Consider the following 16,887-nt stretch of genomic DNA (forward strand, 5'->3'; position numbering starts at 1 on the left):
TTTGTTGAGTTATGAATTTAAAAACAACCAGCACTAACAATAACATTACGATGAAAAATTAATGTATAGAGTATTTCAATCATTTGAGATCCATCCTCTACTATGACACATTAAAGTACCCACATGTTTTGTTTCTGTGGTTATTAATTATGATACAATGGAACTTAGTACTTACCCAAACATGATGCAGCACAATGCTGCAGTTATTATCCCAGCATTGAGCATGAATTTTGGACCAATAACATTGATCTTGAGATTGAATGAAAAGAATAAATACATAAATTATATAATCAGTTAGTTATGTATAGAGAACATATTATGGCTTAGAAAATCTAAAGAGATAGGTCAATAATATTTTTTCTTTTAATAGAGCTTAATAGTAAAACAATGGTAATACAGAAAATATTGAAAATTATTTTTAACTCACATATTTTCCAAAAATTGGACTGCTAAGGAAGGAAACTATTTCAAAAACTCCAAAAACGAGTCCATAGATAGTTGATGAAGCACCTTTCTTTTCTGCCTAGTGATAGAAATAATAGGACAATTAAAATATGTTTTTAAATAGAATACATTAAGTGCACTTTGGTGTTTAAATAAGATTATTAAAATTCCAGTAATGTTAATAACAATCACCTGAAGATTTTGATATTAAATAACACCTAAGTCGTACTAGCATTTTGGAAATTTTATATGGAATTAACACTTAACATTAACAATTAACACTTTGCTTTTTGCTAAGAAGCAGAGCCAAAAAGTTTCACTGAATAACGTTAGCCTTGAGAATTAATGGATGCTATATACGATGAAAAGTTATCAATGTTATGTTAATGTTACAAAAACCAGCTGGGCCTACTTAGTCTCAATCTTCATTTTTTCCTTATTTACTGTGATTTACCCCTGACTTCCTCTCGTTATAGATTTCCCTTCACTATACTATCCGAGGCAATGCTAATGTATTCAGGCAGAGGATTGTCCAGCGGTGACAAGAAAAGTTCACATGAATTTCACCAAACCTCCGAAATGAATTTCACTCTTCTCAATTTGCTATTTTAGAATATCCTTCACGTAAAATACTTTAATTAGAGCAGAAAAATTTACTTTCAGGTGAGATTTCTGCAATGTCATGGACCAGCATAGCTAAAGTCACAACACAAATGTTAGACTGCAGTCAAATGGAGTCTAAATTCGTCTACGTCACATTTTAATCAGCTTCACCGCCAAAAAGTTCTAAATGTGTCATTAGTGGGAAATTCCAGTCGTCTTTGGTAGACAGACTTTTTAGATGAATATTCCAATTTTACCAACAAAGTGTACCTTTAAAGCTCCTCACATTTTCTGCATTTATTTCAAAAACTAATTAAAAGTCACGAAATAAATCGGCAATGAGAATTAAAAGAAAGCAATCGAAACTTGATGGGTCGTAAATATTTTGCATACTGAAGCAACCCAACTAATACCTGTATTATGCACCTATTAAAATCTCCTCGTTAAAGTCGAGTGGGTTGTATGACATCCAGGCATGACTACCATAGAATTGATAATGATGCCATGTAAACCTTTTTACTCACTCTCCAAGAATGAAAAGCTGTGTCAATATGCATGGAAATCAGCTAAAATAGAAATTTAGATATCAGGTCATAAAGGCAGGCTAAACTAGCAACAGTTAATTTAAATGCTTTGTATGTGCTAACAAGCAAAGAAAGAAAAAAGTTCTAACATGCAAATGTTCAAAGCAATATCTCGTCAATATTGGTTTTAAAATAAATCAAGTTCATTAAAATATCTCTCACTGTTTTTTTAAACTATATGAAACCATGTAACTTTAGCCTTCTTCCTGACTGTCGGATTACTCGACAGTGGCCAGCCAGTCATACCTTCATGAATGTGGAAATAATTTTACTAGAACTTTGACTGGTTGAGAAAGACTGCAAAAAAGGGACTGTTAATCAACGCAAGTTGTATTCTGGCGGCCACCGTAATTTCTAAATCCCCCTCCTATAATTTAAAATGTCCATCATGTTCGAAAGCGAATTGGTTTCTAGGGGTTTCAATATTATTATAAATACTGATAAATTCCCGCGTAACTGGTAGGGGCGAGGCAGAGGACTCAAGCCTTTATTCTATTGCTTTCTGCCTTCTGCCATGGGCATCGCTATCACAAGGTCTTGACTTTTCATGACAATGAAAAGGGAAACCAGTGAAATCAAATAGGCTTGTATCCTGAACGTCAATCGAAGGGCGATGGGGGTAGGAATGATGCATTACTTGAAGATTAATAGTTGAGAAAAAAAGGGAGTTATTGTATTGCAATCTGAATCTTTGGTTTGGCATGCAAAAAGTATTTGCTTGCAATCTGAATTCACCAAATGCCATACGGAACGCAAGACATCACAAAACGAATGCAAACTTCCCTCAATGCTACATTCGTAAACATCAAAATCATCTGGGACCTGCACGACACGACAAATTTCATCCTCTCTGTTTGAAGGAACCTTAAGGACGGAGTTTATTAAACTACTTATAATTGTATTTGTGGCTGAGAATTATTTTTTACTTTAATAGCTTGACATTAAGAATATGAGCGCTTTCGCGCGACTCTCAGATATTACACCCCTTATCCATTTGTGAACATTTTTTCTTCTTTCCTTTGTCATGTCCTTTGCTTTTGAAAAGTCCTTTGTCAAGATGACGTTCAGGATCACATAATTGAATATGGCACTGCCGTTATTACATTCGAGCATCAACTCATGAGCTTTCTTTCAATTTAATTGAACCCTCGAATCTGAATTTATAATGTAAGCCCAAAGCTAAATTGTTACACTGAAACTGCAAACCGACTAGCACGGAATACCTTTGCTTATTAGATGAATTTTTAGTAAATCATCACTCCGAAAAAAGTTTTCAACGGCTCTGTTTTCAGTCATCTATTTCAACCTTCAATGGGTGGGGCATTATAATACAATATTTGAGTAAGAAGTAAAGCACTGCAAACGAAAGCATGCCTTTTCCCACTCAGCTATGGAATCTTGGAAACATTTTGGGTAATTGTCCCCTGTTGTGGCGAAATACTAGAAGGCAGGCGACGCCGGCGGGAGAGAGAGGGATGATTTACTCCTTGAAGCTTAACAATTGAAAATAAAAGAGAGTGCAAGTTTTGGAACGCAATCTGAAATCGCCAACTACAAGCCCTCAGTTGCCTTCGACCGAAGTCTGGATATTTACCTTTACCCTCGATCCCCTCTCATACTCCCACAGAGCCTTTCATTCCTCATTCGAGTAAAGACACAGGGTAAATATTCGTGAAGGTACAGACACAAATCATCGGTAATTTTCCATCCTTATTAATTGTTTTTTCTATATTATGTACGATTCCACAAAATTAAACCTGATTTCATTAATTAATTATCAGTGAAGACGTTGTCAGGAGGAATGCGTTTTAAATTCGACTTGGTATTTGCGGATAGGAAATTGGATCGGAGATCGATAGAAGATCGGATGCATTTGAGACGTAGATTTGGAGTAGACTGAATAAAATTTGCTGGACGAAGAGAAAGGCTAGGGAGTGGGTCTTATGCATAAAAGGGAAAAGATTGCGTCTTTGGGAGAAATTCGACCGAGGAAGAAAAGGGGGATGAAGAAGAAGGCCACGGTTGAAGGATTACGAGCAGGATTGGGTAAGCGAGGTGGAGGTATGGAAATTTCTGACATTCCGGAGAGAGAAAAGGCACGTAGGTTCATTCATGGAAAATTCAGGAGCCAATTAAGTGACAGGTATTTATGGAGACATGGTGCACACGGTATTTCAGTCAGGTAGGTGACCATTGATGGGGAGGATTCGGTGTGGACATTTTTTTGAGATTCATAATCAACTTGATCATACAAGTGTGCTGTGCATAAAACAAAGGTATCCTATCGTCTTCCAAGGACGAATACAACGCTTTCCAAACTTCCTCCCCATCGATGGCCAACTAACTACATGACCAAAATACCGCTACAGAGGCTTCTCTGTACTAACGGAAACCGTTTTGTGAATTTTAATGAACTTTACTGTCAGTATCCTACCAATTCCATCATGATATGAAGGAATATGGAAGGTATACGGTGCTAAAAATGTTTTATTGTGAAGTCAAAAGTATTTATTTTTTAGCCTGAAATTCATGAAGTTTTTATGAGGACATCAAGACCTCACCTCCGGTCGATAGGTTACCTATAATTATTATATTTGTCCCTATAAAAATGGGAACCCGCATATGCGATACACGCCTGCGTCTCCTGTATCGGTAGATTTAATTATTCATGAAGTAGTTCCAGATTATTATTCATTCCTCCTCACATCAGCAGATTATGGTTCACCTAAGAAGAACTATGTTGAACGGAAAAGAAATTACAAGGAATGTACTGTCTTGGCAAAGAATAAAGCTATACTTTACCTTAATGGCTGTTTTGATTTATTTGCTTACTTGTAGTTAATGACATGATGATGAATTTCGTGGCCGTTTGAGAAACCGCAAACTTTGTCGAGCAAACTTTGACGTTACCGTGTAAGCTAATGAAATATTTAGGTGAACATGTTTTTATTCGGGATATAAAACACGTGAAATGTTAATAAAACAAAACATTTTCACCGGTGTTCCAGCCACCTGCTTCAAACGACTGGAGCCCCGGCGAAAGTGCTGTGTATATTAACAAACATTATGCGTGGATGAAACCCCGAATAGAAATATATTCGTCAACTCCATTCCAGGAAAGCTTTCATAGAAATACATATGTACTCTCATGCGATGTCACTTTCCGAGGTTCCTAGTACCAACCTTCGAATCACGAAGATCTAGGCGCATCTCTCTTTTAAGTCAAAAGTTTTTATTAATGTTACTTATTTGGAAATAGAACCACATACAGTAGTAACATGTCAGTCTAAAGTATTCCATTTAAGTTACGTTATGAAGGTCGAGATGAGCCAAAATTGTGAAAAACTTGTTTTTTCTTCGATTCTTAAGGGTTGCATACGACTGTGAGTAATATGAGATATAGATAATGGAAAAATAAACGTAAGGCATTGAGCAATTACTTACCTCCGCAGGATAAAAAGGTGCCTGAACTGATATACAAATTGTACTGGCCAAGTTGACACTTCCGAGCACGTACAAGGTAAGCCATTCTTGCCGAGTGAATTTCTTCTTTGCTCCTTTCAATCCGGGCAAACTTTCACTTCCATTTGAATTCTGTTGGCTCGCCATGTTATCACTAAAGATGTAGACACACGAAACAATTTACGCAGGCACTCTTTGGCAAATGAATCTTCAATTTTCACTTTAATGAATTTTAGATTAAAACAATAATGAGATCCATTTAGTCTCCCGTGATTTCTCAAACTAAAGACTTCAGTAAAAAAGATGAATCATATACAATCTATGTGAAGGTAAATCATAATAAAATGATCTCCTCTCTTTAAATCTCGTAAACAGTCTACATTCAAGGAAAATAATTGAAATCTTACGACGAGCTCACCTGAAATTGTTTTCTACAAATCTTAAAACACTTTCAGTCTTCAATTCATCTCTTCCAATTCAATTTTAATCCTATTGTTTCGATCAAGATCTTGAACAAGTCTTCCGGCGCTTAACTACCGCTACGATGTGTGAGAATATATGCCCCTGAGAATTAGACGAGGGATGATTGAAGTGTATAAAAATCATTGAAACCTTTCCCCCAAGTGGGTAACCTTCTCAAGGAAAAAGCATCTCAGGAGGAAGCGATGTGTCTATAAGGGCTCGTGAGCACGAAAGCCAAAAAGTGCCTTTTTCCAAAGTGTTTTTCGCCGTCTTCCAATAGCAGCAGATTATGGCCCTGGAAAGAGAAAGATATAAACGTAATTAAATTGGACTTAAATTATTGAACAAGTAAAACGAAAGCTCTAAAACAGTAATAAGAACGGTAAGTATAAAGATTTAACAAACCATAAATTGCATCTCCGTCTACTAAATAACGGCAACCCGGACAAAAGGGCGTGTGGCGGGAAGTGTTAAGGCACCACCGTTTTCTACATAAGTTAGTTACATGAGAGGTGATTATGAATATAGATTAAATGGAAGGGCGTAATCACGGAGTTAGGAAAAATATCCGGAAGAATTAAACAAAAAAGAGATACTAATTGCTAAAAGGAAACGTGATAGAAAGGGCATTGCGTGAATGTGGCTAGGTTACAGAGACGGAGTGAATGGAAGAGCTATATAAAAAAGTGAATTAATGCCTGGAAGTAAAACATTACCAACCAAAGATGGGCGAATAGAATAATTACCGCTACATTTCTGATCCTCACCTAGAACGACGCGACGTCGCACCCACATCTCAAAAGCCTCCAATCTACGCCTATCATCTTGGTTCAACAACCAAGTTTCTAAGCCATTCAAAATCAGGCTCCAAATTAAAAATAATAACCTTGACTTAACTTCCTTACTCATGGCTCCTGTCATCAACTCTCACCAGTTATATCTGTCGGTTGGGATAATTAGAAAAAAATAGACGAAGAAGTTTAATGAGATCTATTATGAGAATGGATCTTGGCAAGAAAACTATTAGGTCGGCACCAATCATCATTAAGATTCAGAAAAAATATACGCTAATGAAGGACTATAGATCAATTATGAATCGGCAAAATAGAAAAACAATAATTAGATGTGACCATAAAACAATCATAATTCGGAAATCGAGAAAATGAACCGTGATCAAAAACTGTAGGTTAATAAGTTTCAAATCGCGTACAGTAACTGGATTAATATTATAAGGGTCGTCAATAAAAGAATGGAAAATTGGAATGCATATACACTCACCCAAGAATACTGGAAGAGGATAATACTGTCGGCGGCAATGAGAAATGAGTTTAGATCGTTTTGGGCTGAAGTTGACGCTGCAGTGAAGGACTTGCGGGAAAATAAGTCTCCATGGATCGATAATATACCTTCAGGACTAATAAAATATATCCTAACATAACTAACTAAATAACCTATATTTTACGTCAAAGCAGTACATCAAGTAAGGTATTGTAATATGCAGGAACCTGTAAAACCAAGACTAGTGTAAAAAATTAACCCAGTCAATTTTAAACTAAAAAAAAGAAATGTAAATGAGGTGCACAGATCATAGAAACCACAGTAATAAACCCTAAGTTTCGTTCGACTGACGATGATAAAGCTCACTACCTGGTACTAAGCCAAACGGCGTGTGACATTCACATATCAGGGCAGGGGGGCTAGTTCATTTCCCTATGACCCTTATGACATCCCAGAAAGATCTAGTTGCCGAAAAATCACGGAGGATAGGTAACCAAGAATACTCAGAGGGGTCACCCAGAATCGAATTTGGGCCCTCCTTGGAGGGCAGGGAGTTTGGAGTTAATGCAGTGGCTAATTTACTGGCTTCCCGAGCCAAGGACTCGGGTTTGAACCCCGGCAAATATCCATGCGTGTACTTGGGGTGCCGTTTGGAGAACACTTCTAGTGGAGTTCGTCGTCTGTCGGATAGGACATTGAACTGAGGACTACGTGGTATATTTTGTTGAGAGTGAGCTAATGCTAACATATCATTTCTCTATCCACTCTTCATCTATTCCCTTAAGTTCCTAAATCTTCGAAACTATCCACTAATCCCTAATGGAAGAAAATGAGTCAGCTGTCAGACGCGCCGCTTAATAACGGCTACTGCTAACCGGGCCTTTTACCTACTAAACTATCAAGACTTCCGGATTTTAGTTGATTTATATATTTAATAACAGAAAAAATAATAATGTGGAAATGTCATTCGAGCTTCTGTTCGATATCACCCGCTTGGGCGAGAGAGTAGAAAAGTAGAGTTCTTCGTCAAATGAAGAGAATTTTAACCTTGGCTTATTAACACTTCTGGTATTTATTTCATAGTAGTAATGGAGATCTAAACCGCAACATAATGGAGAGGAGTTTTACCATAGAGAAAAATGAGCTACTTGTGGTGCTTATCCACCGCAACGAGTGACCAAAATGAAAGATATCGTTTGACGAGAGTCCGTCAAGTTCATTCTCTTCGCGTCAGTCTTCAAAGTATTTTCATAGGAGGCGGCATTCAACGTCTGGGATACTTAGATACTTTCTCGACTGATGTCCTGATACAATCAATTGATTTGATGAATCCTCTTGAAAAATTATGTATTTACAACAAAGTCCCATCATCCTATGCTATGATAAATTGAAAATAAAATAGCCTGTACACGCGTTTTGTTCCCAAATAAAAGCGAACAAAGGACAGCTAACGAGCATAGACTTCAGTTCTTGTGGAAGTTAATATGCATTTGAAACGGTCGTTATGACTATCATAAATAAGCCAGATTAACTAAAAATCAATAATAAACATGAGCATCCCACTGTCAAATTAAATTAACAAGAGTACTTAATAAGCAAGTTAAAATCGAAAACTATAGATATTTACCCCTAAATGGGTTTGCATACACCTTCAATTCCATTAAATTTAACGACGAGAAGACGAGGGGAAATATTTTACAATGCCCGCTGACTAAAGAGACTACTTAATAAAACGACTTCATAAAATGAGGGTGGCCCCACCGAATGTTTACATGATATTACGCAATCTTCACAGGGAGCACAAGAAGGACCAAATTATTGTCACCTCCGCAAGTCTCCGCTCCACACGAGACGACTCCGCTGACTCTACGTGGCAGCGCTGCGTAGGAAAAAATAATTTAATTTAGCCGTAGTGAAATCGGGAACAATACTATAAACAATGCTTCAGGACCTGGAGGAACATTTGTCGTGAAAAACTTGGCAGCTACGACTATGGAAGTCGAATTTACGCGGGTCGTTCAATAAGTTCTGGGAAAAAAAGAAAAAATTATATCGGTAGATTTTTTCATTTTTCAACATGATCCGTATAAGTTAGAAGCACTTCTCACCACCTTTCTCCAACTATTTTAAGACACCCAAAAAGCAGGATTTCGGAAGGTCCTCAAAAGAGGCATCAGTATTGGCGATTAACTCCTCGTTCGACGTGAATCGTTTTCCAAAATTTAAAAAAAAAATGTCACTGGGAGACAAGTCTAGTGAATAAGGTGGCTGTTGTAATGATTCAAACTTAAACAAACATAATTCAACTTCATTTAAATGCCTGCCTTTAGTGTAAAGTCACTCCAATCGTTTTTATTAATGACTGCTTAAAATATATTGCGGTCATTTCAAAGAGTCTTATTTGCATTGATTTCACAGCGGAAACGATTACTATAAAAATTTTAAGTGCGTAAAATTGAATCCCTAAGTGGTCAACCTGTAGGTGTGAAGTGTGTGTGTGTGTGTGTATATATATATGTATGTACACATATACATATATACGCCTTCCCCTCCTCTCCTGTGTTCGTCCTTTATGTGTGTTCCTAGTGTTCCTATCACTTTCCCTTATATCTGTTTCTATATAAATGAGTATATATATATACGAGGGTCATCCGGAAAGTAGTACCCGTTCGTGCCGCATGAAGTGCTGACGATGCGAGTAGCCGCTGGACGAGGTCAGATAGCTTCAGTGGCTTGTCTGCCTTCTCTGAGCCAAGTTGCGTGACGCTAGCATTGCCTGTGTTGTTTCTGTGATTGTTTACAATGTTTAAAAAAATTGAGAACGCCGCCAGTTGTGAAGTGAGGGCAGTGATTAAATTCCTCAATGCAAGAAACGTTCGCCCATGTGATATTCATCGCCAATTAAAGGAGGTGTATGGAGACAATGTAATGGACGAGTCGTCTGTTCGGCGGTGGTGTCGCAACTTCAACATGGGGAGGGGGAACACACACGACGATGAGCGTTCGGAGAGACCGTCTGTCATTACAGACCAACTGGTGAGCTCAGTTGACGAATTCGTGAGGAACGATCGGCGCGTCACAATTGATGACATCTGTGAGCATTTTCCCAATGTTTCTCGAACAATTGTTCATGAAATTGTTAAACACCATCTGCATTATGCAAAAATTTGTGCAAGATGGGTCCCTCGCGTATCTCAATGAGCTGGCGGCGAAGGACTATGCAGCAGGAATACAGAAACTTGTCACACGTTATGACAAATGCCTTAATTTGCTTGGAGATTATGTTGAGAAGTAGTTTAAAGTATCCTCTTTCAAATAAAATTTTTTATGTTTGTTAATATTTACTTTTGTCTTTTTATTTCACGAACGGGTACTACTTTCCGGATGACCCTCTATATATGTTTGTGTGTATAGGGTAATCAGACCTGGTTTTCACTAAAGGTTCCTTTACACGAATAAATGGCTACGTGGCCCAGCAAGTTTCGCAGCGTTTTTTCCTGGTTTGAGACCTCGGCCGGTCGTCTGTCCGTCCCCACCTAATCCCTATCTCTCGTTCCCAATCCCCTCACTCAATTCAGCTTCAAGATTCTTGGTTTTGTATTTCATTTACGCGTGTCTTCAAATCCACATTACCCTTGAGTGAGCAATCGGCAAGGGACGGAAGATATTACAAGGGTCGTCAACCGGCTCTCCTTCAAGTTAAGTTCTTAACAGTCCAAAAACTCGTCCTGACGCCATCTTGTCGGCTGAAGCATTTCACGCATATGAAGTTGAGCTTTCGACCGTTGAAACTAAAAGTCGGACGTAAATTTTCTTGGCTATATATATCGGTTGATGTCATTCATCCTACACTAAAATGAGGAAGGTAACAATATAGTATATACCTTCTTAGAGAATTTATGAATTTGCGCCCGATTTCTCTTGGGCTCTAAAACTTGGCCATGTTCCATTGACCATTGAAGGCGCGCAAAACTTCACTAATTGAAGGCAATGGTTGTAAGGTGATTTAACGTGGATACGATTATTGCCTGGATCATATCCAATAAAAAAATTAAGGTTTTCACATTTGATGGTCCTAGTTAGCTTTCTTCTTTATTTTTTTATTTCAATTGGTTTATGAAACATTGTTTCAACAGTTAGATGCCCGTGTTCTGTCTTAATGACCTTTTTCCAATTTGAAAAACACAATAAGAAAATTAATATATTTGTATTATCAATTACCTTGTGGCGTCACATACGGTTGATCTCAACTCTAATTTTCGTAACAAGGACTTATAATCGACGATCAGTCAATGCCAGAAGGATTTCTTCTCTCTTCCTTAAGGATATGACTCGGTTTTCATTCTTAATAATGGTGTTAATAGCAAGCGTCTGATATTTTATGCTTTTTGCCGTCGACCTCCTGATGCCAAGTAGAAATATGTGAAGCCATAATTTTTATACTACACTCCTTGTGAAGTGATAGCACCCTTACGAGGCCGCAAAGATATTTTATTTCATCTGCTATTATTACGCTTCTCGCTCACTATTTCCGTGACACCTAAAGCGTTAAACAGTGGTCTGATTCGACCACAGAGTCTCGGAATGCCCGTTAAGTGCTCAGGTGCCCTCAGCTTGTCGCGGCAGATATGTTGTAATAGCCGTGTGCCTAAAAGAAATGGATTCAAGCCTCAAAGAGACATCAACGCGCGCATGGTGAGAAAAAATCTATGCATTTTTTTCTTGAAATTGTCCACAAGTCCCCTGCACCAATAGAGTTTAACTTCATTTATTCATGGAAACCTTGCATGCATTAAATTTCAGTAATTTTAAGAAAAATCATCAATTGAAGAATTTATGCATTGATTTGCAGTGGAAAATTCGTTTTGGTCAGTAAAAAATAACAAGAACAATTGTATGGAATCGTAATTTTCGAATATCTATGATTCTATTTTCCATAGAATATTTTAGTGAATTTATTACTTCCATATCTACAATTATTGCTATTATTATTACTTCTATTATTGCCATAAGCTTCTGTAAATAAGTGTTAAGCCTTTGACTCAAAAAAGCACACCCATTTGCATATTTTTAATCTAAAAATCAAAGTTTAGTTCAATTTTTTTCCAGCTACGAATGGAGCAAAGGTATGGCGCAGTTTATGCACCAAATTATTTTTACTTTTTAGGCTTCATGAAGTCATACATGCTTTCGCAGCAGATTAATATCAGCAAATACTAGCAAGGTATTAATGATTTGAGAAATATTTTTACGTGAGAAATATTTTCTCATTCGTCGGATTTTACCTTTTTTGGTAAATTTTAGAAGGCATTACGACGAGAAATGTTCTATTTTTATCCAATTTTGCAGAGTTAAATGAAAACCAATGGAAATTTTTCGTCAAAATGTGCGTAACTTAACATATTTTATTCAGTAGGTACTCTATTGGTTAAGATAGGTATTGGATGGACACAACAACCAAATAATTATGTTGTTCCTCCTAACAAAACACAATCCAAATTCCTGCGCTACAACAAGCCCCTAATCATTACTGTGTACTTCCTTCCTCCCTTAACCCCGATCTACATCCCTATCCTAAATCCTGTCCCTTTCTCGTTTGCCTAACATTCTTCCCTCTATCACATTTTTTAACATCCCACTGCCGCTTAATAGCATCTTCATCCATTTTTCCTGCTTCCTTCGGATTTCTCCAAACAATCCCCGCTTCTTACCCACCATGCCTAGCACTTTCTCGTTGTTTTCCTTTCGATCCATTTTACCTCCTCCATCCTTCTCCACACCCACATTTCAAAAGCTTCCAGTCTACGTCTATCCTCCTGCTTCAATGACCACGTTTCCGCGCCGTACGTAGCTACGTTCAATATCGAAGTTTTTACGAGTCTTTTCTTAATATCCTTGCTCAACGTCCCTCTCATCAACTCCCTCCTCCTTGTGAAAGCCTCTTTGCCTGGCACAATTCTTCTCCTTACCTCCCTACTACTTTGACCGTGTTGGTCCAAAACACTTCCGAGATACACCAAGTGTTCTACCTGCTCTAGTTTTTGCCTTACTATTCTCATCCCATATGTATCGCACTGGATTTTCAATTCAGCAAGCAATGCTTGTATCCCCCTGGCTGACTGACAAACTACAGCTTGGTCATCAGCGAAACTAACTGATTTTACGAATTCCCCGCCCACTTTCATTCCTACCTCCAGGTCTTCCCATGCCTCTTTAATCATTTCCTCCGCATATAGGTTGAACAGCAACGGTGATAATGGGCAACCCTGCCCTACACCTCTTCCTAACACTGCCCATCCGGACTATCCTTTCCCCACTCATACCTGAGCAGTCTGAGACATGTACAGGTTGCGGATTAGCCTCCTATATCTCGAATATATATTCCTATTTTCTGCAATATACTCATTAGTTTTTCCCAATGCACTCTATCAAACGCCTTTTTGACATCTGTGAAATAGGTAAATACGTCCTGATAGTATTCTACACGTACTCATCTCGATCAGTGATTTCACTACTGCAATGGCATCACGCGTACCTCCTCCCTTCCTAAACCCAAACAGATCATTCCATAAGTAATCATTTGCCCTACTCTCTATCCTTTTGTTGATGGTCCTGAGAACAACTTTAGCTTGGCAACTTTATCCAACTTATTGTTTTGTAGTCCTCACATGATGTAGCCTTTACATTTTTCGGAATAGGAACTAAAACTGATCTCAAAAGTCTTCCGGCCAGATTCCTTCCTCATAGGTACTACGAATCAGCACATATAGCCCCTTCCGCCCACATTTTCCTAAACCTCTCGGTAGCTCTGCAGGAATTTTATCCACCCCCACGGCCTTATTTAGTTTCATCTCCCTTAAAGCCCTATCTATCTCGTCGTCGAGTATGCCTGGACATAAACTATATTCCTCTAACTCATGTTCCTTTTCTATGTCTAACCCTGTTGGCCGAAGTTCTTTACCATTCAGTACTTCTATATATTCCTTCCATCTTCCTTGATTCTTTTCTGTGTCAACTATCATCTTACCGGCCTTATCTCTAACTGTTAGCACTGATCTTCCCTTCTCATTTTCTGATAGTGATTTAACCTTGCTGTATAGCGCACCAATGTCACCCTTCCTCTTCAAACTTTCCATATCCTTGAACTGCGTTTTCCACCATGCTTCTTTTGCTAATTTGTTGCCCGTCTCAATTTATTATTTAATTCTTTGCTGAAGGTTAGGAAGAAAGTCCTTAATTCACTCCTTGAAGCTGTAATGAACAAAGCATACTATTTGGATTAGTTTTGAAAAAATACCCAACGGAGAGATTCCGTAAAAACGATTTCAGTTGAAGGTTGATTGGTACATGGCTAAGGTTACGTGAACTTTAAACAATTCCATAGTAATAAAGGCAGATTAACATAGAGGTTATTCTAGAGCCCTATAGTGAATCTCTTGGCGGCACAAATAAACTATATTTCCTGCAGTAGAACGGCCGGAACCCAGGTTTCTTTTAAACCAGGGTGGGATCCCTGAGTTTTAAATGTCGAAGAACCATCTACATGGGTTCATGAGTACTTAAAAAATCAGAGGTATACGACAGAATGCGAATTCCTAGCAAAAATCACGCCAAGCGGGAGATGGGGAGGAGAATGTTCCCGAAATGAATTGGATTTGAGCTACTCCCACCTTCAATATCATTACCTACTAACTCACTGGGACGAAGAAACTGACATTTATGTGAATAGTAAAATTTGCGAAAAATAATTCGTGGGTGGGCTTGAGACACTGGAGGAATTCTACACGAAAAGAGGGAAAATGGGAAAGAAGAAAGTGCGAGGGGTAAGTGTAAGGAATCAAATGGTCGTTTCCATGCGGTCAGCATATTCTTACGGCAAAAGTAGTTACAATTCAAAGCGCATGCCCCGCTCAACCGCACCCATCCTTTTGTTTGCCTTCATCCTCCGTTCTTATTGAAATTCCAACAGCACCTATTCATCCATTATATATATTCCCAGTGAGCGTTGCCGTTGAGTTCCTTTAATACCTAATTTAGAAAAAAATGTCCCTGCATGGGTGATTATACTAAGACATTCATCATTATTTCAATTAAACTAGATTGACTCTACCCTCCTCACAATCATCTTAAATGCCAGCTTCCCTCACGTCGTGATTGGTCTCCTGTCCCCACCTGGCTTACGTACGTAATTGTATTTGCCTATTAGCCTTGATCGTGGAGTCATTTCTGCTAATTTTGCTTCTCTGATACTCTCATCGAATCGATGTCAACCATAACATTGATAGAGGTGATATTGGCTTTACTTGTTGTGTTTAATAGTATTTGAAATCATGTTAATCCAGGATCAAAGCTAAAAAGCGATTCTATAAGTCGATCTCCTTTGCTTCTGTAATTAAAGCATATCGCCTTGTTTCAAATGAGACACTTTGATAGGAAATCGACTAATACAGATAACAATGCCCGCAAATATCGCTGCTCCCTCCAGTTACGAATTGTGTGCTGTGATTCGATTTTATGTGCAAAAGGATCATTAGCTACCTAGACTTTTCGGGAGTTAAGATTAGTTTATGGACATAAAATAATGAGTGCAAGAGAGATTAGACAATGGTGTTGAGACTTTAATTTTGGCCACATGGATTAGCCTGACCAAGAGCGGCATGGCTGGCCCAGTATTGTTTAATTAGTGGACCAAGAATTGTTATCTGATCAAAAATTGACGATTAGTGCTCTGAATGATGACTTTTTACTTGTTGGATGCACCAATATTTAAATATCTGTCATAGAAAATTTCAGGTATCACAAATCATGTACAAGGAGGGTAGAAAAAATGCTTACTGACCAACACAAAGAGCTATAGTAAGACATATATATATATATATATATATATATATATATATATATATATATATATGTTGTATAGACGAGCGTTTATGGACCGGCATCAGCCGACATGATGGATATGACCTGACCCTGCATCTAGCGACTATTTCTTCTTCTTTCACTTGAAACAGTGGCTTGGTGGACAACGGTTTGAAGACGACGAGAAATTCAAGACCACCGTTGTCACCTGGTTCAATTTCCAGCCGGCGATCTTCTATGCTGAAGCTGGTGCAACTGAATGAATTATGCTAGTGCAGCTAAAACTCGTGAAAATGAAGCTGATGTCGCCTCACGAGAAGTGCTGAGAAGTGAACGATTATGAGTGAAGCGATCATGTAGAAAAACGAAGTAGGTTTATAGGAAACTTAAACCATCAATAAAAATTTTTCTAACGAAACAATTTTAAATGACCAAATGGACCAAACTCAAAAAACAACCCTAAAACTTGAATCTAAATCAATGCGTAAAAGAAGAATTGGTGCTCTGTTACTCATACTTGAAATAAAAAAAACCAGGTAGCATCTCCACGTTGCCCTGCTATAGTCGTTCATTTTATCATATGAAACGTGAAGTTTCAAATTTTTAAGGTTTATATTCCGCAATCCTTATGGATACAGAAGAAATAACAGTAAAAATAATAGAATATAAAACATGGAGGATCTGGAAACCACGTTTTAGGAACAATCTCATCGACGTGAAATCATCTCACGCACGGAAACCCCCGTCATGGCGTCCGCCCTCACCTATATAAACTATAAAAGTGTGACTACCCATTCCTCGAAGATTTTGGTTTCCATGGTTCTTCGTACCTGCTCACTATAATGTAGCAGTCTCTGCAAGATTTCGCGGTGCCTGCAGACGAACTTTCAGGCAATCACAGCTAAGGAAAGACCCCACTCCCCACCACGACTGAGTCCCTTCGCTCATTGTCTACGTTCATATGTCGCTCTACGTAATATGCTCTTACTCATTATTCCTGTTTCGTAGTCTTATTCGTTCAACCTCCCATTCATAGAGACCCGCCCATGTATTCTCTATGTACATAATCCACCCAGTGGATTCCTGGGTCCACTTTGCTCACGGCCCTCTCTGACTAAAAAACTCATCCTCGGTATTTTTTTAAATTTTCCATTTACATTCTCACCCAAATGGTCATCTCCCGAGAACCCAGGTC

At 38.2% G+C, this 16,887-nt stretch overlaps 1 protein-coding gene across 2 annotated transcripts in view; it reads right to left on the reverse strand.

The window, feature by feature from the left end:
• Positions 1–16,887, reverse strand: part of LOC139686833 (MFS-type transporter SLC18B1-like) — a 65,846-nt gene that overhangs the window by 8,536 nt on the left and 40,423 nt on the right. The window contains exons 2-5 of one of the 2 annotated variants that reach the window (XM_071583908.1): positions 5,512–5,850; positions 5,076–5,247; positions 428–523; positions 176–249 (exon numbers count right to left, since the gene is read on the reverse strand). In XM_071583908.1, the coding sequence (XP_071440009.1) occupies positions 176–249; positions 428–523; positions 5,076–5,240 (335 nt within the window). In that variant the 5' untranslated portion in view covers positions 5,241–5,247; positions 5,512–5,850. Of the gene's footprint in view, positions 1–175; positions 250–427; positions 524–5,075; positions 5,340–5,511; positions 5,851–16,887 lie in introns of those variants that run through there. The other variant, XM_071583909.1, reaches the window with a different exon arrangement.

This window comes from Hetaerina americana, unplaced genomic scaffold, assembly GCF_022747635.1.
Source record: "Hetaerina americana unplaced genomic scaffold, ioHetAmer1.1.p SCAF_15, whole genome shotgun sequence".
NCBI lineage: Eukaryota > Metazoa > Arthropoda > Insecta > Odonata > Calopterygidae > Hetaerina > Hetaerina americana.